The sequence below is a fragment of the Nelumbo lutea genome, chromosome 7, assembly GCF_056320005.1.
Source record: "Nelumbo lutea isolate HS-2025 chromosome 7, American lotus-T2T, whole genome shotgun sequence".
In the NCBI taxonomy this organism is placed as follows: Eukaryota; Viridiplantae; Streptophyta; class Magnoliopsida; order Proteales; family Nelumbonaceae; genus Nelumbo; species Nelumbo lutea.
The window spans coordinates 61685148-61710660 of NC_142690.1; the positions used below are offsets into that span (position 1 = coordinate 61685148).

A 25513-nucleotide genomic window follows, 5' to 3' on the forward strand; every position below is an offset into this window, starting at 1 on the left:
AATGGATCGTTAGCTCTGATCAAGCGGTTTTAAAAGATGGATAAATCTATGATGCCGGAAAAGTCAGATACTATTTCTAGTTTTTTTAATCTTTTTGAACAAACACAGAGAGGGAGAGAGAGATTGAGAGAGAGGAAAAGAGTGAATTATATTGCTCGTAGCCTACTGGTAAACCAATGAGGTGTCTGAGAAATGCAATGCAGATATCGAGGAGAATGAAGGTGAGCCATGGTATCTGTGTAATGGAGTCTGAGGTTCTAATGCAGATATGAGCTGCTCTCTTCCTCACTTTATATAAAGTTGGCTGACGTGACTTTCCTCTATCTGTTGACCACTTTAATAAAGTAGTTATTAATAAATAGAGAATATGAACACCCGTTATTAACTCTGAACCATCTATAATATTAATGTATTCTCTTCTCTGCTAGTATGAAATATATGGGGGATATATACACATCCAGAGAAATGGGTAGCCACCCAATCCTTTACAATCATCTGTATTCCTTTCTTTTTAAACTAAGAAACCCGGGAAACTGTGAATTCTTTTCACTTATGATATATCTTCTCTTTTAAATGCCATAGCAGCATTTGCTTATTCTATTGTGATGCATTCCATCACTAGCTTGAATTCTCTTTTGTTAAGTCCTATGTTACGTTCCTGAGGCTTTCATCTTTGGCTGAGAGAAAGTATGCAATCGTGAATGGGGATTTAAGGGTCTGTTTGATTCACAAGAATAAGGATCTGGAATCAGAATTGGAATGATCTACTCCAATTCCAACTGTTTGGTTAGATGGAGTCGAAATCCTATTCCTATTCCTAGAAAATGGCATTCCCCCATTTGAGGGAATGGTCATCCCTCCCCCCCCCCCCTTTTATTGGGAATGAGGATCTATTCCAGCTAGTTCCGATTCTGTTCTTTACCAAACAGGTGAGAGGAATTGACCATTCTGGTTCCAATTTCAATGAAATTCATTTCTGATTTCAACTAAGGACCAAACGGACCCCAAGTTATTCTGATTGATCCCCATTAACCAATCACCATTAAATTTCTTTTTACATAGGCTGCGAGTATCAAGGATTCCCTTCTAGCAGGAGCACCCCTGCTCTTTATGCTTAATATCATAGAAACTAGCATCACTAATATACTTAGCCCCAAATTACTTGGGTCCAAATATTATTTTGGTCTATAAGAATCTTCCAACCCAACTTAGCCATGCTAGCACTAATGATATTTTCAGCATTTCTAAACCCTAAGGCTATGTTTGGTTTGAAGGAATGTGTAGGGAAAGGAGGGGAAAGGTAAGAAAATCTTTACAAATCTTGTATTGGTTTTCCTGTCTTTCCCTTCCTTTCCCTATCTATTCCTTCAAACCAAACACAGCTTAAAAGAAATTTCAATTTTATCTATTTCTTTAAGAATTAAGATTAATAAAGGAGAGCAGATTAGCACGTCATGTGGTAAATAGGGATGAAACATAAAACAACTTTGAGGGGCTCTGCCTCTGCCTGCCATATCGAAGGTTTTATGTTTCTCTTCAAGTCCCTCCATTTCACAACTTTAATGAGAGCGGCTCTGCATGCCCTAGTCAACTAGTCAAGGTATTATATTTCACAATTCTTTTTGCTACAACACAGAGAACACCTAACGTGCCAAACAACCATGTGGACTTGAAGGAAAATTCCCTCTGATCAAAATCCTTGGGATCCGATACATTTGGATTGAAGAAACTTTCCTTCAAGTCCACATGGTTGTTTGGCACGTTAGGTGTTCTTTGTGTTGTAGCAAAAAGAGTTGTGAAATATAATACCTTCAAGTCCACATGATTGAAGGATTTTCCTTCAAGTCCACATAATGTGTTTGGTAATAGTTTTCGTTTACTAAATAAATGCTTGTACTTGACTTGTCTTTAAAACCGAGAAAAGTATTTGATAAACCGTTTATTGACAACTAGACGCCTATCAGTGGAACAATAAATAAATGCTCAATCATTGGAAAAAGCGTTAAAATGAAGCTTTTCCCGACGGTTGGTGCGCACATAAATCAGAACCTACTTTTGTGAATACCGATGCGTACGGATGAACATAACGGAAAAAATACTGATTTAGCAACGACATAACAGCATTTTGATAAACACCTATCACGAAACGCCTACGGAACAAACACACACTATAGTTGTTAGCCAAGTTAAGCCTTCAAGTCCACAGTGGTCAGCTACGTTAATTGTGGTTTTCTCAGTTGTCTGTAGACCTATTCACGGGCCAGGCTTCGAGCCCAACTTTACAATCTTAGGCTTGGACTTTGGGCTGGGCCCATTAGAATTTTGACAAAAGCCAAACCTGAGCCCGACCCATAAATGGTTGCCCATAAACGGGTCTAGTTCGAGCCCTACTTTTCTCTGCTTCTCTCTGTTGGACTCCCTCTTTACTAGGGTTATTCTCCCTTGTGAGGCTTCCTTCTTTCCTTTCCAACTTCCTCTAGACTGAGGGCTCTGTCAGGAATCAACATGACTTGCATAGTCAGATAATGCAGAATAATGAGGATCAAGCGGTGGATATATTTGACTTTGCTGATGCCATAGATGAGAAAACAAGGAGTATTTGGCGTTCCAAGGGTCTCTATCCCCCTACAGGATGTTACAAATAGGATGTATGCGAGTCGGGGTCTGAATGAAAACTTGATGGTCCAATCTTTAAGTAGGGGCTATTTTAGTTTTAGATTTAGGTAGCAATAAGACCTAGATAATGTTAGAAACAATGAACCTTGGGTTATTCACGACCAATGACTTATCCTTGCGGAATGGCAAAAGGGTAGAACCTAAAGGCAATGGATCCTGTAATTTCTATTTCAAATTAGTGATAGTATTGACTATATTTGGTTTGTTGGGCGTTTATCGTAAATATGCCGCCACATCAATGCCACTTAGGCATTGGGGCTTATTATGCATGAAACCAATATTCAGTTTCAATATTTATCAAATAAACATTAAAAAGCAGAATGATAGGAATTGTGGGAATGAGGCATTGGGCAAAACTTCAAATTCTAGTTTCTCCCAACGCCCCATATGTTATGTTTATTAAAAATTTCAAATTCTGGTTTCTCCTAACGCCCCTATATGTTTATTCAAATGAAATGCTTACCTGGAGCACAAGCGGAGCAAAGTATATTGGTGCCCCCCCCCCCCATGAAAATAGTTTTAAGCACTGTTTTCAAAACCAGATCGGACTGGACGGTTGGACCAGAAAAACCAGGAACAAGTCACCTGACCAGTTCCGTTTTCCTCCAAAACCGCTTTTTCTCCAAAATCGTTGATTTTGGTCAGCAAACCACTGAACCGGCCAATTAACCGTTCGAACAGTTTTGACCGTTTTCTAATTTTTTATTTTTTTTTTAATTTTTTTATTTTTTGTCAGAGCGGGCCGATCATTCAGATCAAATGGTCGGACCATTCGAACCGGTAACCGAACCCCTGACCAGTTCAGTCACCAGTTCATTTTTAAAAACCATGACTTTATGGTGTGTTACTTGAAACACCCAACCAAACAAAAACAATGAACATTTAAAGTAACATTTTTCAATTGAACATTTATCCAAAAACACCCGAAGGCCCACATAACCAAACACATATACATTGTTAAGCACCTTTTTATCCTTTAAATTTTGGAAACCTTGGACGATAGGTAGCCCCAAATACTTTTCTATTTCTGATAACTTAAGAATTTCCATGAGATTAACAATTAACCTCTGAGACCTCTGTACTTTGGGGGCAGTGACACTTAACTTTCATATGTGATAGAGGGGGCACCTAAGCGTCTAGCCAATCATTTAGTTTTACCTACAAATCAGCATGCAAATTAATTAGAAAATTAGCAATATTTTTATTAACATTAAATTTCCTCTCAAAACATGACAAATCAATATATTTAAGATGATTAAAAAATGATACTTATACTAACATAATAGATATTTAATTGAACAATTTTATATCAAATTAGCAACTAAGGCTCAGTTTGGAAATACAAATACATACAAAATACATAGTTTTGCACTCTACATATTTGTACTCCTTCCAAAGTCCAAACTGAGCCTAAAGAACATAATAATTTATATGATAAAATTTAAGAAAGAATAAATGACACAGAAAAAGAAGGGTAGAGCTATTGTTTTATTAAATGAGAGAGAGAGAAAAAAAAAACTCTTTACATTTCTACTCATTTTTTTCTTATTCTCTTCACCTTGAATCCGGATCTGCTGACCACAGGCACCTAGTCACCTAGATGGGTGCTTAGTTACAAGGTGTTTAGGCAAGGCACCTAGTCGGCATCTTGTAGGGAGTTACCCTGTACTTTGAGATTCCAAACTCCCACCATTAGCATTCCATCAATTTGAACTATGTTGGAACCATTTTGCCCTCTCCTTTATTATTGAGACAATAATTTTTATATCTAATTTTATTTTTGTTTCCATTTGTTAATGTGGTGTTTGGTTTGAAGGAAAAAGTAGGGAAAGGAAGAGAAAGATAGGAAAACCTTTACAAACCTTGTATAGTTTCCCTACTTTTTCCTTCAAACCAAATATTGCCTAAAGGGAAAAAAAAGAAAAGAATAAAAAAAAAGCAAGTTGAGAAGGGTAGAGCATTATAAAAGTTCCACACTTCCGTTTTGGAGATGCAAGAAGGAAAACACAAAATGGTCTCATAAAATTCAAAACTGATAGAATGCGACCAAGGTGTTGCAATCTAGAAGCATAAGGTAGCTCTGTCACAAATGAAATTTTCTAGAATTTTCAGCAATTAATTACAACCAGAAGGGTAGCTCTTTGCCCACCTTTTGAGCTAGGCATACCAATTATAGAATTTTATGCCATGTTTGGTTCAATTCTCATTCTTCCTCATACTTACCCAAGATGAAATTCTAAAATGGACAAGAACGGGTAAAAATAGGTAGAATGAGAAAATATTGCTATGAACCAAAACAATTTTTTCCTAAAAATGAATTCTTTTTAGATTGGCAAGTGTCCTATATAAAAATGCTTTTGTAAAAATATTTTCATAAAGTGCTTTTGTAAAATTACTTTTATAAAAGTATTTCCAAAAAAGCGCTTTTATAAAAGTATTTTCATAAAAGTACTTTTATAAAGTGTTTTTACAAAAATGCTTTCATAAAAGTAATTTTGTAAAATTTATTTCATAAAAGTACTTTTATAAAAATGCTTTCATAAAAGTACTTCCACGATAGTCCGCTAGTAAACATCTATGAACAATACAAAGAGTTTATAGGCAGAATTTCCTCAAAAAATGAAAATGAGCAAGACAGGGCATGATTATTTTTCATGTTGAAGACTACCTCAATTTTTGTGCTATGGGCTGATTTTTCATTCTAAAAAGAATGTGGCCCATGACAAGAATTTTGTAACCAAACACTCTAATGTAATTCATTCTTGCTCAGAATAAGCAAGAATTAAAAGAATGAGGCCTAGAGCAATAAACCAAACATGGCCTTATTTTCGGCTTTATGACAAATTTCTCTTATTAATGGATCACCATGTTTGGTACCCCTATGATGCCATTTAATGAGATTCTAAAAGACGAAGATAAGATGCATTTCATAATCCAATTAAGCTTCTTTTGCATTTTTGGAAATAATAAAGGGGGCCCGGTATCACCCATAGGTTGTAATTTGGAAAGTAAAGCATGCATCAGACCAGAAAATGGAAAGAATGATAAACAGAAAACACATCAGAACAGACCTATGAGTATAAAGGTAATTACACAATTTCGTCCCAGCTTTCTGAGATCTTGCAACTGGATACAGTCCAAACCTATGGCGTTTTTTCGCACAAGGCCATTCTCAGACTCAAACTCTGCATTCCCAAGCTTGCCAGCCTGAGATTTTACAATTGCGCCAATGGCCAAATAATATGTATGTATGTATAATGCATGAAAAATCAAAACATGTGAAATATAATAAATCAACAGTTGAAACCTGAGTGAGAGCAGAAAGGGAGTGGGGTGGGTCCATCATCTATCGGAAAAGCCTTGGTACTGATCTCTTTGGTACCTTGCCCTCCAGCTTCAGTCTTCTATATGCTTCCCGGATATGGCAGGGCCTGATTGGCCCAGTTTCCCTTCTCTCTGTCATAATCATCCTACCTGTAGCACCAGGTTTTCATTACCGTCAGACACAATTTCATTACCTTCCAAAACATAACTGAACCATCGAGTAAGGCAAACGACATGATCTACTAAGGCCATGTTTGTGAGTGCTTATTTAAAATAAGTGATTACTTGGACCATTAAGCAATTATTGATATTTGGGAAATAAGCCCGAAATAAGTGTTTATTTTAAAAATAAGAACTTATTTTCTTAACCCAAATTTTCAGTTTTTTTAAGTGTTTATACAATAAGCACTTATTCAATTTTTTTTCTTCCAAAATTATCCCTAGTTGAATTTTAAGATACCACTTAAAAAATTCTCCCTAGTTGAATTTTATAAAAGTACTTTTACAAAGTACTTTTATGAAAGCACTTTTGTAAAAATGATTTCATAAAAGTACTTTCTTAAAAGTGCTTTCGTAAAAATGTTTTCAAAAAAATACTTTTATAAAAGTGCTTTTGTAAAAATGCTTTCATAAAAATACTTTCTTAAATGTGCTTTCAAAGGGTATATTTTGAAAGTTTGAAAGAAAATGAAGGACAAAATAGTTACAAATGCTTATTTAAGTGTTTATTAGAGAAAAAGACTACCAAACCCCCAATATAAAATAAGTGCTTATTTTAAAAAATAAGCACTTAAAAAAATTGGGTGCCAAATACAAACAAGTTCTTATTTGAATAAGCACTTATTTTTAACTTAAGCACTCCCAAACATGGCCTATGATAACAGGAAACTGGGTGATACTCATGATCAAGGAATCAGCAGACAAGCATTTATAGCTGCAGTTACCTAACTACTAGTGCTAGAGAATCAGGCTATTTTCAAAGTGCTTCATAATGAAGATATCTGGTAGCTTGATTAACCTTTGGCAATATTAGTGTTCTAAAAGTAGGAAGCACAACTAAAGCCACGAATTCCTAGAGCCAATGTCCAAATGTTACCTTCTCTCATTGCTACAGAGAAGCAAATAGACGTGCTGACGGTTTAGTCAATATGGCTTTAAGCCTAAGTGTTCGTAGAAGATACCTAAATAACCCCCCTGTAAATATTATAAATCTTCTAGTAGAAGACATGACTGGTACATCGTTTTGGATAAAAAAAAAATCCTCGAGCCTGATGCACAAGGCAAGGCATGTGTCTGAATAATGTAAGGTGCCACCAATGTTTTAAAACGCGGAGGCGTGACGCGAGGCGTTCCACTACCTAGAGGTGTGAGGCGTAGTTCAGAATGCAAGCGTAAGCCTCCCGAACACAAGGAGGCATAAGAGGAGGGGGGTTAGGAGGAGGATGAAGAGGAAGGGGGGATCTCATTTTTTCTTTATTTTTAATAAAATTCTTTTATATTAAGAAGAATAAAGATGCATAACATTAGTTGAAAAGGGGGGTCTTGTCGAAGCGGAGGGGCAGGGGGCAAACCACTTTCTTTCCCTTTATCTTTTCTTCCCTTCCCTTTTCTTTCCTTATCTCTTTTTTTCTTCTCTTTCTTTTTCTTTCCCTTCCCTTTCTTTTCCTTTCCTTTCCTTTCCTTTCCTTTTTTTTTGTTTTTTGTTTTTTGTTTTTTTTTGTCTTTTTATATAAGATGTGCATGAGGCGCATGAGGCGTACACCTCATAGGTGTCAGCGCCTCTAGCATACGCCTCGGGGCATTTTGGGAGAGCCTCGCCTAGAGGCGTGCCTCTAGGCATACGCCTCCCACGCCTTTAAAACATTGGGTGCCACTTTTGGGGAAAAAAGAACTTTAAAACCTTAATATAGGAACTCACCTATTAAAATCAAATTAACAATTTCACACGATTCGGCATCAAAGCATAAGATCAAGACAATTAGCCTGTAGTTAAATCAGAAACCAATAACCAACAAATATGCAAGTACATAAAAGTTTACCAACAATCAATAAATAACTAATAGAAGCTTGGCTCGTAAAAAGCTCAATCAGCTCGGTCTAAACCAAGTTTCAAATCGAGTTCAAGCTAAACCTATAGGCTCGTTTTCTAATCGAGCCAAGCTCGAGCCTAATGAAGATCAGCTTGTGAAGCTCATGAGCCTAATCGAGCTTATATTATATATAGCATTTTTAATTTTTTATATGTATAATAATAAATAACTTTTTAATAATTCCTACTTTTAAGTGTATAATTGTTAATTTTTATATACATATGAAACAAATTCTTAATTTTTAGGGAAAATTCCAGATAGGTACCCAGTACTTTAGGCCGAGTGCCAATTTAGTATCCGAACTTTAAAACCCGACAATCTAGTACCCGAACTTTCCAAATGCGACAATCTAGTACCTACTGTTAACCAGCTGTTAAGTGTCATGGGAAAAGACACAAATACCCTTCAAATGTCATTTAATTTTCTTTATCAACCATTAGCAATCTGCAAATTTGCAACAACTATAGAGAGAGAGGCCGAGCACCTACAAACAGTTGAACTGTCAACCTAGAAACTGGTGGCCAGAACGGCTCCGTTCTGGGTCATTTTTTAAAACAAATTTTGTATTACAGTTCCTCTGTTATCCCTTTCACATGGCATGGTTTGACAAAAGAAGCAAACACAAAGCCAAACTATCTCTTCCGTTGAGTCAAGTTCAGACCGTCAGACGCTTACATAGAAGGGACGTGAAGACCGACAACTACACCCATGACTAGAAATTGTCGTTTAAGCTGACCAGAAACTCTGTTTCTATTCCTGTTTTTTGACCTTTTTAATAGTTTTGACATTTTTTTTACGCTTAACAGTTATTTCTTATTCATTTTCTTCTCAGAAAAGAAGGTTTTTTCAAGTGGGAGTCTTTGACACGGGTCTTTTGGTGATTTATGAAGAAGAATTCGAGATAGATAATTTTCTTGGAACTCAGTTGAGGTCTTTAGCCTCCTCTTGATTGGGAATGTATTCTTTGAGCTGGGTTCTAGAAAAGTGGCTGTTTTGATTATTTGAGAAAATGATATTTCGAAAAGACAGAAAAGAGGACTTTTCTTTAGCTTCAGTTGGAACTTTCTTAGTTTCTAGACATGGGTTTTGTTTATTTAAACCTGGAGATTGGAAATTTGAGTTTTTAGTCTTGCAGAGCTGCTGTGTTGGGATTTGAGTAATAATAGAAACTGAATATGATCAAGCATTTAGGGTCTATTTTCACCATAACGAGAAGTAGGTCTTGGGATATTAGACATGGGTTCTGTGAATTCTATAAGTTTCAAGTCATTATAAAGCTATGAAGATTGGGAAAAATTGAGCTTTAAATCGAAGCTTGAGGATTTGTGTTCTGGAAGTGGAGCTTCTGCATCAGAGACTTGAAGATTTTGATCGAGTTTTAGAAAATTTGTTGAACTCTGGTAAGTTTACATGAATTGTAATCGTCTTCCTTTGGCTCTTGCCTTGATGGGTTTTCATCATGAAATGATGGTCTGGACTGTTGAGAGCCTAGGCTCTATTTCATTTTCTTGAGAAAGAAGATGATGAACAGTGTGTTCTATTTCCAAGGGTAATTTTGACATTTAAAAAAGTCTTAAATCGCACATGAGGTCACATGATATACATAACTGACGGTCCATTAACGGTAGGTACTAGATTGTCGCATTTCAAAAGTTCGGGTTCTAGATTGACACGTTTTAAAGTTTAGGTACTAAATTGGCACTCAACCTAAAGTACAGGGTACCTATCGGGAATTTTCCCTAATTTTTATACGTATAATAAGAAATAATTTTTTATAAGTATGACTTTTATTTTTCACAAGTATAATTTTTTATTTTTTTAATAGGAAGCTTACCTTGAGCCGAGCCAAGCTCAAATATGAGCTTTTGAGTCGAGCCAAATTCAAGCTCTAGCTCCAACTCGAGCCTCATGTTTTTCTGGCAAGCCAAGCTCGAATAGAGCACGGTTTAGCTGAACACTTTAGCTGTTCAGCAGGCTGTGGAACCAATGATAAGGTTCCACACCAGTATTTAAATACATGGGGCCCACATATTTACAGTGGGGCCCATGAATTTATTACTGGTGTGGAACCTCATCATTGGTTCCACAGCCCACTGAACAGCTAAAGCGTTCAGCTAATCCGAATTCACTCGAATAGCCCATTATTCGTCTCAGATTGGCTCAAATCCAAGCCTATTCTGTTGTAATATTATTGCAAATATTTCTTAATTACTTGATAAAAGTGCAAATTACCATTCAAAAGAATAAATAAATAAATAAACATGAAGATTTTTTATCCCTTCTGCATAGAGGATTATTAGGGGATAGAAGACTGGAATCTTAATCTTCTCCCAGGGCCTACATCTCTCCCTGTTAGTTCTCACCAGTATCTCACTTTAGTTTCTAGGTCTGGATCCAACTATATTTTCTCCATATTCAACCCACTAATGCTACACCCAACAATCTACAGGTTTGGATTCTACTAAATGGATGAAGGGCCTGTGTCAGACATGCACAAGACTGTCACTCCATGGATTCTTGAATGACACTTCCATGTGACATTTTTCTTTTTCTCCTTATTTATTCAACATAAATTAATAGTTAATGTATACAACGAATGTCGTTTTCCTATAAATGTTATTTAAGTAACAAAAATAATCTTTTAGACCATTTTCAATAAGTTTATAATGTTAAACTTCAACAACATATGGATAATTTTATAGCATATACTTTTTATGGACATCTCCACGAGTCCCTTGGTATCTCCATCTAACTGAGTCAGACACCTAGGCACAGTCAAGTTCTGATTCCTGTGTCCATGTCCATGTAAAAATACAATCTAACAGTACCAAATGATTCAAAACTATACCTAAAAAAAAGTCAATTGAATTTAATTCATACTAAATCTAATTCAATAGAGCATAATTTCCTATTGATATTTCTGAGCCCACCAACCAAAACACAGCATATCTCCTCTCAATATTCTAAGTGGAAAAGCAGAAAAGCATATTTTAGTCTGCAAATGGAATTCTAAGTTCAATATCTGCAAACCAATATGGTAAACTTGCCTGTTTCAACAAGCTCACCGACAAACATTTTTGCTATTCCTGACACAACGATCGTCATGGGCACAGAAATTTTTGGATTTCCAGTAATGCTCGCTAATAACTGCATTCATAATCACAAAACAGAAATCATTATTCTTTTGATCAATTTTTATGGTTCTTTTAATCAATAACATTAAAATCAATTATAAATATACTGTATACATACTAAATGTTCATAATATGATAGAAAAAGAAATAAAAGCAATGTTTTTTCCTTCTTTAAGAAGGCAAAGTATAACTTGCATTCATATAGCTAAAAGACCCCCCATACACCAAGGATCTCTACAAAGGGAATATATAACCTTACAGCCTTAAATAACCACTTTACAAAAAGCAAACTTTTGTCAAGAAAAGTATCATGATGTTTCCTATAAAAAGCCCTATGCACGCTCACCCAAGAAAAAATTTTAGCCTTTGGTTTAACTTACAGGCTCTCCTCAGTGTCACATTTGTTATCATTTCATCAAAAATCCTAGAATTACTCTCTCCATAAAGTCCAAAAAACAGCATAGGAAGTGATCCTCCACACAACCTTTCCTTCCTTCCTTAGTCCTCTAAGATTCCAACCCAAAGCAGAATCTTCCACTGACTCCTGGTTGAAACTGAACACCCCAAAAATGTGATTAGAGCTTGCAGTAGATGAAAATGTGATTAGAGATCTCCATTGCATTTTGCATCATTACACAAGACACAAGTCATAGTTGTCAAGGCAACGCCTAGGCGATAACACACTCATGGAGGGTCGCCTTGCTTAATTGCCAAGATATTTTTTACACAGTGCTCTTGGATACTTTTATGCTCTACACTTCATGAGATTATCATAACAAACAGACATCATTAAAACTAAATTATTCAGTTTGTGAGTTAAAATACTAGTCTCTTTTATTATTTTTCTTATTTGTTAGGGTTCAATCAACGTGTATATACTGTCTTGAACCCCCAAAGACTGCAAAACCTAAACTGATAAGCAAAGAAGAACCCAAAAATAGAGGCTCAGCCCCTCTATTTGTTCTTCTTATTGATAAGCAAGGTGTTCGATCAACACCTTCTTAAAAACCTAAACTGAAAGCAAGGTGTTCAATCAACACCTTCTTATTTGTTCTTCTTTCATCCTTTCTTATCTTCTTTTCCTAGGAAAAAAATAGAGGCTCAGCCCCTCTATTTTCTGAAATGTATTTTCTTTCTTCCTTTTTTTATGAATATGTTGATTTTCTAATTTTTAAATTAAGTTCATACATTTTTTGTAAAGATTATAGACAATTAATAGTGAAAGATGGTTGCTGCTTACCATGGAACCTAGGGAATTACTACCCTAGGATTCATTGCTTTATTAAAAAATCCATTGCCTCACCTGGCCTCACCCTGGTGCCTTGAAAATCATGGTTTCACCATTAACCACCATTCTTCTTCTACTCAAGTTTTTCTTTGTTAAACAAGAATTAAGAATGCTGTCCACACCGGAAAAGAGACTTCTGAAGGAACTGGGACTGCCAAATCAAATCAGCTGGGAAAGAACCCTCATCCATCCTTACAATCTTGGAATAAAAGGATTTTAACTGAAAACAGACCAGATTTCTCCCATCTCCAAATTTGTTTTTATTGAGAAAGATAAGTTTCAGTGATACTCAAGCTTTGGAGAAGCTCCAGCATCCCTGAGGGTTCCCAGTCTTTTAAATGTCTTCTAAACAAAAGAGACTTGGGAGGAGTGTACTGCATACAGTCCTAACCTTTGGCATTTTTTCCACAAAGTGGCCACTCTCAGACTCAAGGTCACATTCTCACACTTGCCAGTCAGATAAAGAAAGAGAAGTGATAGTTGGAGAAAGCTCCCACAACCAGATTTCACTATAATGTTTACAAGGCTACAACTCAACTGAACTCAACAAAGCCTTGTTCCAATCATATGGATCACCACTCCACTCTATCCAATGCCATACCATTGTCAAATTATGATCCCTCAAATCATTCCTTACTATTCCAACCATTTTCTTTTTGCCCTGCCCCTAGCTCTTCTAGACCGTTCAACTTTGCAACAGGTCACTTCTTATTGGTGCTTAGAGGATCTTTTCTACACATGAACAAACTACCATAATAAGTTTTCCCTTGTTGTGTCACCTTTTGGGGCTGCTCCTAGATTAATACAAATATGCTCTTTTCTTATCCTACCTTTTCCAGTTTTCTCATTCATCTCAAACATTCATATCTCTGCTACATTTTTTGGACATTTTGTTTCTTGATTGCCCAACACTTTGTTCCACACAACATTTTTAGGCTTGTAACTGTCTTATAAAATTTTCCTTTTAGCCTAAGTGGTATTAACCTAACACATTGGACTCTAAATGCACCTTTCCATTTTGTCCATCCAGCTCCAATTCTATAGGCAGCACCCTCAACTCTCCCTTGTTATGAACTATCAACCCAAGGTAAGGAAAGATGTCAATATAGAAGTACCCATTGGTCTTTTGTCCTAACTAGTAAGTGTGCACATGCATTGCATGTGGTAATTTTTGAAGATGATAATGATAATGATAATAAAATTTCAATTATCAGAACTCATGTAACAAAGATAAGCAATCGAAGCAATAGTGTAATCGATATCGCAAAAGTGACATCCAATCAGGTGGTTACTATCATCATCTAAGCCTTATCCCAATTATATAGGATCAGCTACATGAATCCTCTTTCACCGCTCAATTCTATTCAGTGCCATGTCCATCATTAAATTATGGGTACTACTCAAATCAATTTTTATTACTTCCACCTAGGTCCTTCTCGATTTGCCGTTAGTTCTTCTAGCCCATTTAAGTTAAATTGCTTCTCTCCTCATATGTGCTTCCTTTGTAGGGATGGTGAAGAACCCATATCCCATTTATTTATATCTTGTTCCTTTGTTTCTTGTGTTTGGGAGTTCTTTCTGCTCTCTTTTTGGCTATAGGTGGGTCCCTCCTCAAGAGGTCGTCGACATTTTCAACCCAAATTCCCTGAGGCAACTAAAGAAAAGGAGGAGGTTAATGTGGAAAGAAACAAAGGCAGCAATTGTTTTGGTGATTTGAGAAGAAAGGAACAACAGGATATTTAATGGTAAGAGTAGAACTGTGGAGGAAGTAATAGAGGCCATAAAAATAAAGGTTGCGTTTTGGATTAAAACCTTGGAGTGCTTTCAGAACTTCACAACTAATGATATTCTAAGGGCATGGAAGGTGGTAGCACAGTCCTCTAGAGAAAAAGAGAGAATACGATTGGAGTGGAACCCCCCACAAGGCAGAAAAGTAAAATTGAACTTTGATGGAAGCACCTTAAGCAACCCAGGTTTGGCAGGAATGGGTGGGGCAATCAGAAATTCCAAGGGCAATATATTAGCTATTTATTCAGGTCCACTTGGAGTAGTTTGTAGAGAGATTGGACCAAATGGGCCTTAGTTTGGTGGCTAAATGGGCCTTGCTTTAGTTCAGCTGTTTATTGTTTTATTTCTGCTGTAATGGGCTGCCTTTATTGGCCCTTAACACATCTAGTTCTTATGTTTATTGGGTCAGCCACCTAACCAGGGGCACCCATGTAATTTCTCCTTTAAATTAGTCCAGTACATATATATAGAGATTAAGGGAGTGAGAGAGGAACGATTTCTCTTCTCTTCCTCTTCTTCCAAATTCTTGGACTGGTTTCTTCTTGGTATCTGAGCAGGTTCCTACTTCCTGCTTTACCACTTAGATTGAGGCCCCAAACAAGTTCTTGGATATTTTTCCCAGAAACCCTAGCTGACTGGAGAAATCGGACTAAGGGGTTTAGAGACAACTTAAAGCTAGTGCTTGGGGCTTAAAAGGGAGTTTACTGGCCGATTTGGAGATCAACTCTAGCCGGAGAAGTTTCTAGAGTCCATAGTAGGAGCGGCCACAAGTTCTCTCTTACCCATTTTCCCACATTCTGCCAAGTGCTGAGACCCTAGTTTTCTACTATAGAAAAGCTCAAGTTAGTGCTTTTAGATTAATAGTATCTTATTTTTATTCATTTGCCTCCATTTGATCAATGGAGCATACTAGAAGTGAGACAAAATACCCTACGGACAGGGGTCCATAGAGAATTTTGTGGGGTAGTGACTACTGTGAAGCTAGATTGGACAAACTATTTAGCATGGTCTCAATCAATAAAGTCTCATGTTTGTAGTAGAGGAAAATGGGGGTATATCACTAGGAGTAAAAGACAAAACCTAAGGAGGATGATCCTACCTATGAGAAGTGGATGCAGGAATAATTACACTATTATAGGCTGGTTGGTGAACTCTGTGAAACCTCATATCAGTCAACACTATTTGTGGTTAGAGACTGCTAAGGAGGTATGGGATATTATTAAGGGGACCTACTCACAGAAGTTAAATGTTGCTAGGGCCTACAAATTAAAGAATGATGTGAATAATTTGAGACGGGGGGAGAATCCATTAGCTGTGTATTTCTCAATATTGAAGTCTATGTGGCAAGAAATTGATTTGATGGAGATAGTTCAATAGGGATGCACAAAAGATGCTGAAACCCATAGAAAATTGGTGGAGAGGAATCAGGTTTTTGAGTTCCTAACTGGGCTTAATCCTGAGTATGATATAGTCAGACAGAATGTGTTAGCCAAGGATGAGGTGACCCTTTCTCAGGCTTATGCTATGGTCAATAGTGAGGAGAGCAAGAGATAGGTTCAGATTGTGAAGGTCCCAGTGGAACACTTTGCTAATGTTGGGATGAAGCAGAAGGGTGGTACTAAGAGAAAGGAGGGTGCCTATGAATGAATATTGCAAGAAGTCAAAGCACACAAGATATTGTTATGTCCCAGAAACTTCACGCACAATTCTCAGTCTTCACAGCAGAATTCACACAACTCGAACATCAACAAAAGGAACTGGTATTCATTCAGAAGAAAATAAAACATTAACAGTTGGTCGGTTCTTCGAGAGACTGCTTGCTCTCCCAATCACTGACAGTATTCTTCACTCCACAAAAACATACATCTCCCCCATCCCAAAGCCCCTTCTTATACTCTTCTCACAGCATAACTGACTCCCTCTATAAATGCCCAGCTGTCCCAGTTATAAATGCCCAACCTCTTCTTATTCCTAACTGACATAGCTATAAATGCCTCAAGACTCTCCTTATTCCCTGCAGCTATAATTGCCCCCATCTGTTCAATTATTTCCCCCCCTTAGCCGGCTGTTGACCTTTCCTCTTCCTGGCATACGTAAGGTTAATTGGGGGCCTATCATTACCCGCCGCCCATTGTCTAACCTTGTCCTCAAGGTTAAAATGAGGAAATTGGTCTCAAAGTAAGTCAAAAGGCTCCCAAAAATCTTCAAAATCAGGCAGGTCCTGCCAATGAATAAGCACTTCCAAACCAGTAACTCCAGGCATAGTGGATGGTTGGACCCCTCGTATGGCCGCAGGTTCCACAAGCATCTCCATATCAGCCGACAAAGTGGAAGGAATCACAAGAGAAGAGATATGATTGCCAATTGCCTTCTTGAGTTGCGAGACATGAAAAACTGGGTGAATCCGTGCATCTGGAGGAAGTTCAAGCTTATAAGCGACAACACCAATTCTTTCCACAATAGCAAACGGTCCATAAAAACGAGGGGCAAGCTTTTCATTGACTCGGCGAGCTAGAGACTGCTGGTGATAAGGTCGCAGTCTCACATACGCGCAATCCCCGAAATCAAAATTCACATCTCGTCGGTTCGCATCAGTCGAGTCTTTCATCTTTTGTTGTGCAAGGTGTAGATGAGCTCGCAGCTCCCCAAGTATAGCGTCACGCTGAAGGAGAACAGCTTCGACATCAGCATTAGCCGTAGAGCCAATCTCATAGTGGATTAATGGAGGAGGATCGCGTCCATAAACCACCTTGAAAGGTGTCATGCCAGCAACAGTGTGAAAAGATGTATTATAGTTGTATTCTGCCCAAGATAACCAAGAAGACCAACGGGAGGGAGAATCAGCCGCAAAGCATCGCAAATAAGTCTCTAAACAGCGATTAACCACCTCTGACTAACCATCCGTCTGAGGATGGTAAGCTGAACTACGACGCAATTTTGAACCTTGCAAAGTGAAAAGCTCGCGCCAAAAGAAACTCATAAAGACTTTATCACGATCAAACACAATTGATCGGGGGATGCCATGTAAACGAACTATGTTGTGTAAGAAAGCCTGAGCAACCGTGAGAGCTGAGAAAGGATGACTGGGAGGGATGAAATGGGCATATTTGGAGAGACGATCAACCACCACCATTTGTGTCAAATCCCTTCGACTTAGGAAGAGCCTCAATAAAGTCCATAGCAATATCCTCCCAGATCTGTTCAAGAACGGGTAAAGGTTGCAAAAGGCCAGCAGGAGACATGGCTTCATATTTACTACGTTGACACACATCACAAGCCTGCATAAACTCTTGGACAGAACACTTCATCCCCTGCTAGTAAAATTCAGCGGCTATTTGCCAATATGTCCGGCGGATTCCAGCGTGTCCTCGCACAACACCATAATGAAACTCTTTAAGTAAGAGGGGAATAAATGGGGAAAAAGCCGGCAGAACCAACTTACCACGACAACGAAGGTGATCCCCAACTAAAGAGTATGCAGGATAGGTAGCCGGATCATGTTGCATGGCATTCTTAATGTGAGCCAGAAAAGGATCAGCATCAACTTGCTCCTTAAGGTCATCAAAATCAAGAAAAATAGGGACCGTAAGAGAATTTAAGTGCATTTCAGCAGGAACTCAGGAGAGAGCGTCAACCACGGCATTCTCGATACCCGGTTTGTACTGAATCTAAAAATCATAATTCATAAGCTTAAAGAGCCACTTATGATGTTCACCTTCGACAACCCGCTGTTCTAGCAGATACTTAAGACTATGCTGGTCTGCATAAAGTGTCGTCCAAGAAGATAGGGGCGCCACTTTTTAATGGCAAAGACAAGAGCCATCAATTCACGCTCGTAAACAGGTTTCGACTGTGCAGCCAGACTAAGCTTGTGGTTGTAAAAGGCTATAGGTCGATTATTCTGCATTAATACCGCACTGAGACCCACACCGGATGCATCTGTCTCGATGCATGGTCGTCAAAGCCCGTTTCAACTCCTGAAAGGCATTCTCAGCTTCCGCATTCCATGAGAAGGTGTCCTTTTTAAGCTATTGCGTCAATGGCCATGCTATTTTACTGTAGTTACGCACAAAACAGCGATAATAGCCTGTAAATCCTAGAAAACCGCGAAGAGCTTTAAGTGAAGATGGTTGAGGCCAATCAACCATGGCCTGGATTTTAGAAGGATCGGTAGAAACACCAGCTACACTAATAATATGACCCAGGTATTCAATGCTAGGCTGAGCAAAGATACATTTCTTTGAGTTGGCAAAGAGACGGTGGGCGCGCAACATAGAGAAGACCTGTCAAAGATGATCCAAATGGGTAGCTTCGGAAGCACTGTAAACCAGAATATCATCAAAAAACACCAGCATAAAGCGACGGAGGAAATCATGGAAGACAGTGTTCTTTAACGACTGAAGGGTTGAGGGCGCATTGGTGAGACCGAAGGGCATGACAAGGAATTTGTAATGCCCCTCGTGGGTGCGAAATGCAGTCTTGGGAATATCCACACTGCGGACACAAATCTGATGGTAGCCTGATTTAAGATCAATTTTGCTGAAAATAGAAGCACCATGAAGCTCATCGAGAAGTTCTTTGATAACTGGAATGGGGAACTTATCCGGAACCGTAGCACGGTTAAGGGCTCTGTAATCAACACAAAAACGCCAACTTCCGTCTTTTTTCTTGACTAAAAGGACCGGGCTCGAGTAGAGGCTTGTACTTGCCTGAATAATACCTATAGCCAGCATCTCAGAGACAAGGCGTTCAATTTCATCTTTCTGGAACTGAGGGTATCTATAAGGACGAACAGAGATAGGGGAAGTGCCCTCCTGCAAGACAATAGCATGCTCCGTAGCCCAAGTAGGGGGTAAACCCGTAGGCATATCAAAAACATCTTTGAACTCATCCAGTAAAGCGGAAATCGGCAGGGTTGTAGGCAAGACAGAGTTCAACGAAGAATCCACCACCTGCAATTGTTTTAGTTCCAACAAAACCCCTTGTCCCTCATGTTGTAAGTTACGCATCATGGCATGCAGAGATACCTGAGAAGAACAGAGAGAAGGGTCACCCTGCAATTTCACACGAACACCCCCCAAGTTGAGCTTCATAGACATGTTACCCCAATTCATCACCAAGTCCCCGAGGAATGCTAACCAAGGAAAACCAAGAATGACATCCGTAGAGCCCAACTTTAAAGGAAAGAAATCAGCAATGACATCCGATTCGGGTAAGTTGAGGCAAACCTGACGGCACACTCCAGAAGTTCTCACCTCATCCCCATTCCCCATCTGAACTCCAAACTCGTGCGTAGGAGTGCAAGGTAATTTCAATTCTTCCACTAAAGCTTCGGAGATAAAATTGTGCGATGCACCCGAATCTACCAATATGACCACCTCACATGACAAAATGCATCCACGCACCTTAAGGGAATTAGCCGCACACAAGCCGACAAGAGACGAAACACAGAGCACGGCTGAATCTGGAGTCGGAGCAATTTCAGTGTCCTCGAAAGTGTTGTCCAAATTAGACGCATCAAAAGTGATTTACTCTAAATCATCTTGAACCCATAAAACCTGAAGTGATTTCTGAGCACATCGATGTCCCGGGCTGTATTTCTCGTCACAACGGAAGCATAGACCCTTCGCACGTTTCAGCTGCATCTCTTTATCAGTCATTTTTTTGAAAGCAGGTGGTGGGGCCTTAATAATAGGGACCGATGAAAGAGGAATCACGGCACGTGCAGGTCGGGTGATAGCAGAAGTAGTCACTTGCAAAACCCATGAATTAAAGCGAGTTCCAGAGGGGGGTGTTGGGGGCCCACGGGAGGATAAACCTAATTGATAAGCCCATAAGGTCTGATTCTTCTCCTCAATTTTTTGGGCCGCCACCATTTTCCTGATCAACCCAACGGGTTCCATCTGTCGGAGTTTAGCCTGGATATCTGGGCGCAACCCGTTAACAAATGCTGCTTCAAGGACTAATTCCGACAGGTCACATAAGGGAGCGGAGAGCACCTCGAATTGGCGACGATATTCCTTAACAGTAGTAGTTTGATGTAACGATAAAAGCTGCTCCTGTAAATTTCCCTCCTGAGTCAATCGAAAACGTTCAAGGAGGAGCTCCTTGAATTCGACCCAACTACGAAAAGGTCGCCGACCATCTTCCCAGTAATACCACGCCAATGCGTCACCCTCTAAACAGACAACGGCCGCCCGCAGACGCTCCGCCGGAAGCAAGCCATTAATCTCAAAATAGCGCTCCGTGCAAAAAAGCCAACTGTCTGGATGTTCCGGTACCGACATCGAAGACGTTGGAAAAGCTGCACTCTTCCCTTTGTCAGCCGCACGACTCGATGCGACTAAAGGAGGAGCAATGTCAGTCATAGACAAAGGAGCTGAATAAGCCCATTGCTGAAGCAACAGATCAAAACGTCTCACCAGATCTTGAACGCCTCCTTCCAGAGATTGTACCGAGCTTTCCAGAGACGAGATCTTCGAAAGTCCAGCTGCTACCTTATTTGGATCGAGTCGCTGAAACTCATTGCGTAAGCCATCCATCTCCAAACGAAATCCAGAATGTAGAGAAGACAGGCGTTCTTTGAAGCCCTCCACTTGCGATGCCACTTCCTTAGCTGTCACCATGGCCGAGGAAAGACGAGCTCTGATACCACTGTTATGTCCCAGAAACTTCACGCACAATTCTCAGTCTTCACAACAGAATTCACACAACTCGAACATCAACAAAAGGAACTGGTATTCATTCAGAAGAAAACAAAACATTAACAGTTGGCCGGTTCGTCGAGAGACCGCTTGCTCTCCCAATCACTGACAGTATTCTTCACTCCACAAAAACATACCTCTCCCCCATCCCAAAGCCCCTTCTTATACTCTTCTCACAGCATAACTGACTCCCTCTATAAATGCCCAGTTGTCCCAGTTATAAATGCCCAACCTCTTCTTATTCCTAACTGACATAGCTATAAATGCCTCAAGACTCTCCTTATTCCTTGTAGCTATAACTGCCCCCATGTATTCAATTATTTCCCCCCCTTAGCCGACTGTTGGCCTTTCCTCTTCCTGGCATACGTAAGGTTAATTGGGAGCCTATCAGATACCTGTTGGAAGATACATTCAAAGCTCCAACCCCCCCCCCCCCAATTCAATAATAATAATAATGACAGAAAGAGCGAGAATGGGAATGAGGGCAAGGCTAATGTAGCCACAACCTCTGATGTTGAGAAGGGCAATGTGATGAGAAGTCTATAGGGGTCTAAGGGAATAACTTGCAACCGCCAAGGCTGAATATGAGAAATATGGCCGCATCATCAGTCATCTAGAGCCTACTTCAACTTCTGCTCCACCCAGTAACAACTCTACATCTGCCTATGCTCACTCAGGTATCCGTGCTACTGCGAATCATGTCTCTACCTTGGGTAATCGTAAGATCCCCTGGATAATATATTTTGGTGCTTCTGACCATATGATTAGTGCTTCCACTTTCTTCACTACTTAAACTCTTATTTAGTCGTGACAAAATATCCCTTGTTGATGGTTCTCTTGCCCCCATCTCAGGCAAGGGGGGACATCAGAACCTCAAACCTCTTTACTTTGAATGTACTTCATGTACCTAAACTTAACACCAGCCTACTTTCAATTAGTAATTTGACTAAATCTTTGGACTACAGTGTAACCTTCTTTCCTGCTTATTGTGTTTCAGGACATGAAATCTAAGAAGGTGATTAGGAGTGGCAATGAGGCAAATGGCATATATCTATTAGACATGCCTGAGTAGAGTCGAGTACTATCTCAGAAATCAGCTTTTGGATCTACAATTTCAAAGTTAGTTAGTCGTGTCATGTTATGTCATCATTGTTTGGGTCATTTGTCTTTTTCTCCTTTAAAGCCTTTGTTTCTTGCATTGTTTGAAGGAGTCGGTCTATCAAGTCTACATTGTGGGTTCTATGAAGCTTTTGTTTCTCGCATCATCAGTTATCTAGAGCCTACTTCAACTTCTGCTCCACCCAATAACAGCTCTATATCTGCCCATGCTCACTCAGGTATTTGTGATACTACGAATCATGTCTCTACCTAGGGAAATAGTAAGATCCCCTGGATAATAGATTCTAGTGCTTTTGACCATATGACTAGCGCTTCCACTTTATTCACTACTTACCAACTCTTATCTAGTCATGACACAATATCCCTTGCTGATGGTTCTCTTGCCTCCATCTTAGGCAAGGGGAGCATCAGAACCTCTGATTCCCTTACTTTAACTTTTGTGCTTCATGTACCTAAACTTAATACCAACCTACTTTAGTTAGTAAGTTGACTAAATCTCTAAACTGCATTGTAACCTTCCTTCCTTCTTATTGTGTTTTTCAGGACATGAAATCTCATAAAGTGATTGGGAGTGGCCATAAGGCAAATGGCATATATCTATTAGATATGCCTGAGCAGAGTCGAGTACTACCTCAAAAACCAGCTTTTGGATCTACAATTTCAGAGTCAGTTAGTCGTGTCATGTTATTGCATCATTGTTTGGGTCATTTGTCTTTTTTCTCCTTCAAAGCTTTTGTTTCTTGCATTGTTTGAAGGAGTTAATCTTTCGAGTCTACATTGTGAGTCCTATGAGTTTTCAAAACATTGTAGAAACTCTTACCCAACAAGTAATAAAAGATCCATTTTTCCTTTTAACATTGTTCACTCTGATGTCTGAGGGCCTTACTGTTTACCTTGCATGAGAGGCTATAAATATTTTATTCTATTCATTGATGACTTCTCTAACTACACTTGGCTATATCTTATGCTTTCACATAGTAAAGTGCCCAAACTTGTTCAAAAGCTTCATGAATTTGTGCTTACCCAATTTGGCACCTAGATCAAAATATTCCGATAAGACAATGCTAAGGAATGTTTTGAGAAGGATCTTACCTCTTATTTTGAGAAGTTTGGAGTTGTTCACCAAAGCTCTTGTGGTCACAATTAGGAACAAAATGGGGTAGCAGAGATAAAGAATCGACACATTGTGGAAGTTGCTAAAATCATACTTTTTGCTTCCCATGTTCCTGTAAGGTTTTGGGGTGATGCAATGATGACAACTACGTATCTTAATAACTATATGCCTTCGATTTTAGGGTTCAAATCTCCCTTCAGTGTTCTATTTCCACACCTTGAAGTTTTCCCCATTCCTTTGCGAGTCTTTGGGTGCACTTGCTAGGTTCATATTCCTAATTCCCAAAGACATAAGTTTGAACCCAAATCCAAGAAGTGCATTTTTCTAGGGTATGCCTCCACACAAATGGGTTATTATTGCTTTGATAGTGGCACCCGTTTTGTTTCTATGGATGTCACTTTTGCAGAGTCAACCCCTTTTTATAGCCATTCTTCTAAGGGAGAGCCCTCTAGTGAGTTGTTTGCTTCTCCCACACCTTTACCAGCTCTTGTTGACTCTTGTGTTGGTCCTCCTTCAGCTCCTTTGGTTCCTATAGTTGAATCTTCTGGTTCCTCCATTCTTGTACCTCCTCCGCTTCCTCCTAGTCCTCCTATGTTCACTACACCTGTTCTTCAGAGATGGTACCAATGGCAAAGACTAAGGCATGGACAACTTGTTCCCCCATCTTCAGGTGAGCCTTTAGAACTTCCAATCACCAAATAGATGACAGGTCCTGTAGAACCACAACCAGTAGTACCCTCATTCCTAGACCTTGACCTACCCATTGCTATAAGAAAAGGTAAAAGCAAACGTACTATTCACTGCATTTCCAAACACCTCTCTTACGGTTTGTTGTCTCCTTCCTACTATTCCTTCTTAGCCTCCATTTCAGCCCAACATGTACCTAAAAATGTATCAGAAGCCTTATCTAAACCATAATGGAGGGATGCCATGAGAATTGAGATAGAAGCACTTTGTAAGAACAATACTTGGGATATTGTAAACTTGCCTGCTAGCATAGTTGTCAAGGCGACGCAGGTGGGTGCCTACATACATCTAAGAATTTTTTTAATTTATTATTTTGATATTTTATTAGATGTTTTATTCTTTTAAAATAAAACCGGTTACATGCTATCATTTTATTATTAAGACAACAATACAAAGCCTTCATTTTTGCTTTTTTTTTCGAAAAAACAAGGGCTCCACCCCTATACTCCTCCCTTCCTCCACAGCTCCACTCATTCTTCCGCCCCTAATTGTTCTCAATCGCTAGTCCTAGTCTCAATCCCTTTCTTTTTAATAAAAAAACATGGGCCTATACTCCTCCCTGCCCCTAATCCCCTATACTTCTTCTTCCTCTTCTTCTTCTGCCCGTATACTACTCTCCTCCCTTCCTAGTTCCTACACTTTTTTTTCCAGTTAATAGTTAGTGTACATGCTTGCTAGTTAGTGTATAGTTAGTGTACATGCTTGCTAGTTATATGAAATTTATACTCATTTGAATGATTTGTAGAGTTAATAGTTAGTGTACATGCTTGCTAGTTAGCACACAAAACCAATAAAATAGCTTCGAAAAGCATAGATAAAGTAAAAAACTCAAGAAAATTAACATTTTAAAATTCCAATGCCTAGGCGCCCTGGGTGCCTATGGGATTGATTATGGAGACCTTTTCTCTGGTGGCAAAGATGGCATCTGTGAGAGTTCTCTTGTCTTTGGCAACAAACTATGATTGGCCTCTGTACTAGTTTGGTGTCAAAAATGCCTTCCTGAATGGTGACTTGACAGAAGAAGTGTATATGTCCCTTCCCCCTAGAATGTATGGTAAGGAGATGCAAGGTAAGGTGTTTAAACTTTTCTCAAAAAAAATGTAAGGTGTGTAAACTGAAGAAATCTCTTTATGGACGTAAGCAGTTTCCTCATGCCTAGTTTGATAGATCAGGACTGCACTTATTCAGTTTGGTTATACACAGACACAGTTATATCACACTCTATTTGTGAAGAGGAGAGCTTCTCATGTTACCTTCTAAGGCCTCTTCAAGAAATCTAAGGCCCCAGAATAAAGAGTGTGCAAATTCAAAACAAGGGGCACCTTAGTCAAGAAAAATTCAAGAAATCTAAGGCCTCTTCATACTTTTATAATAGTATACATATAGTTTGTACCATGATTCCTACTCTTATTATTATAAATTTTAAATTGCATATATTCTGTTTTAGTCCTACTTATCTTAAAACCTATCCAGTAACAAAGATCATGCAAAATGGACTTGATCACTGTGGCATTACAAAAGGATTAGTA

The 25513-nt window shown here is 38.9% G+C and overlaps 1 protein-coding gene across 9 annotated transcripts in view; it reads right to left on the reverse strand.

Moving 5' to 3' along the window:
• Positions 1-3551: 3551 nt before the first annotated feature.
• Positions 3552-25513, reverse strand: part of TAF11 (TBP-associated factor 11) — a 38463-nt gene continuing 16501 nt past the window's right edge. For 5 of the 9 annotated variants that reach the window (XM_088954840.1, XM_088954839.1, XM_088954844.1 and 2 more), the window contains exons 5-6: positions 11138-11237; positions 5722-6150 (exon numbers count right to left, since the gene is read on the reverse strand). In XM_088954840.1, the coding sequence (XP_088810966.1) occupies positions 6023-6150; positions 11138-11237 (228 nt within the window). In that variant the 3' untranslated portion in view covers positions 5722-6022. Of the gene's footprint in view, positions 3835-5721; positions 6151-11137; positions 11238-25513 lie in introns of those variants that run through there. The other 4 variants (XM_088954848.1, XM_088954843.1, XM_088954846.1 and 1 more) reach the window with 2 other exon arrangements.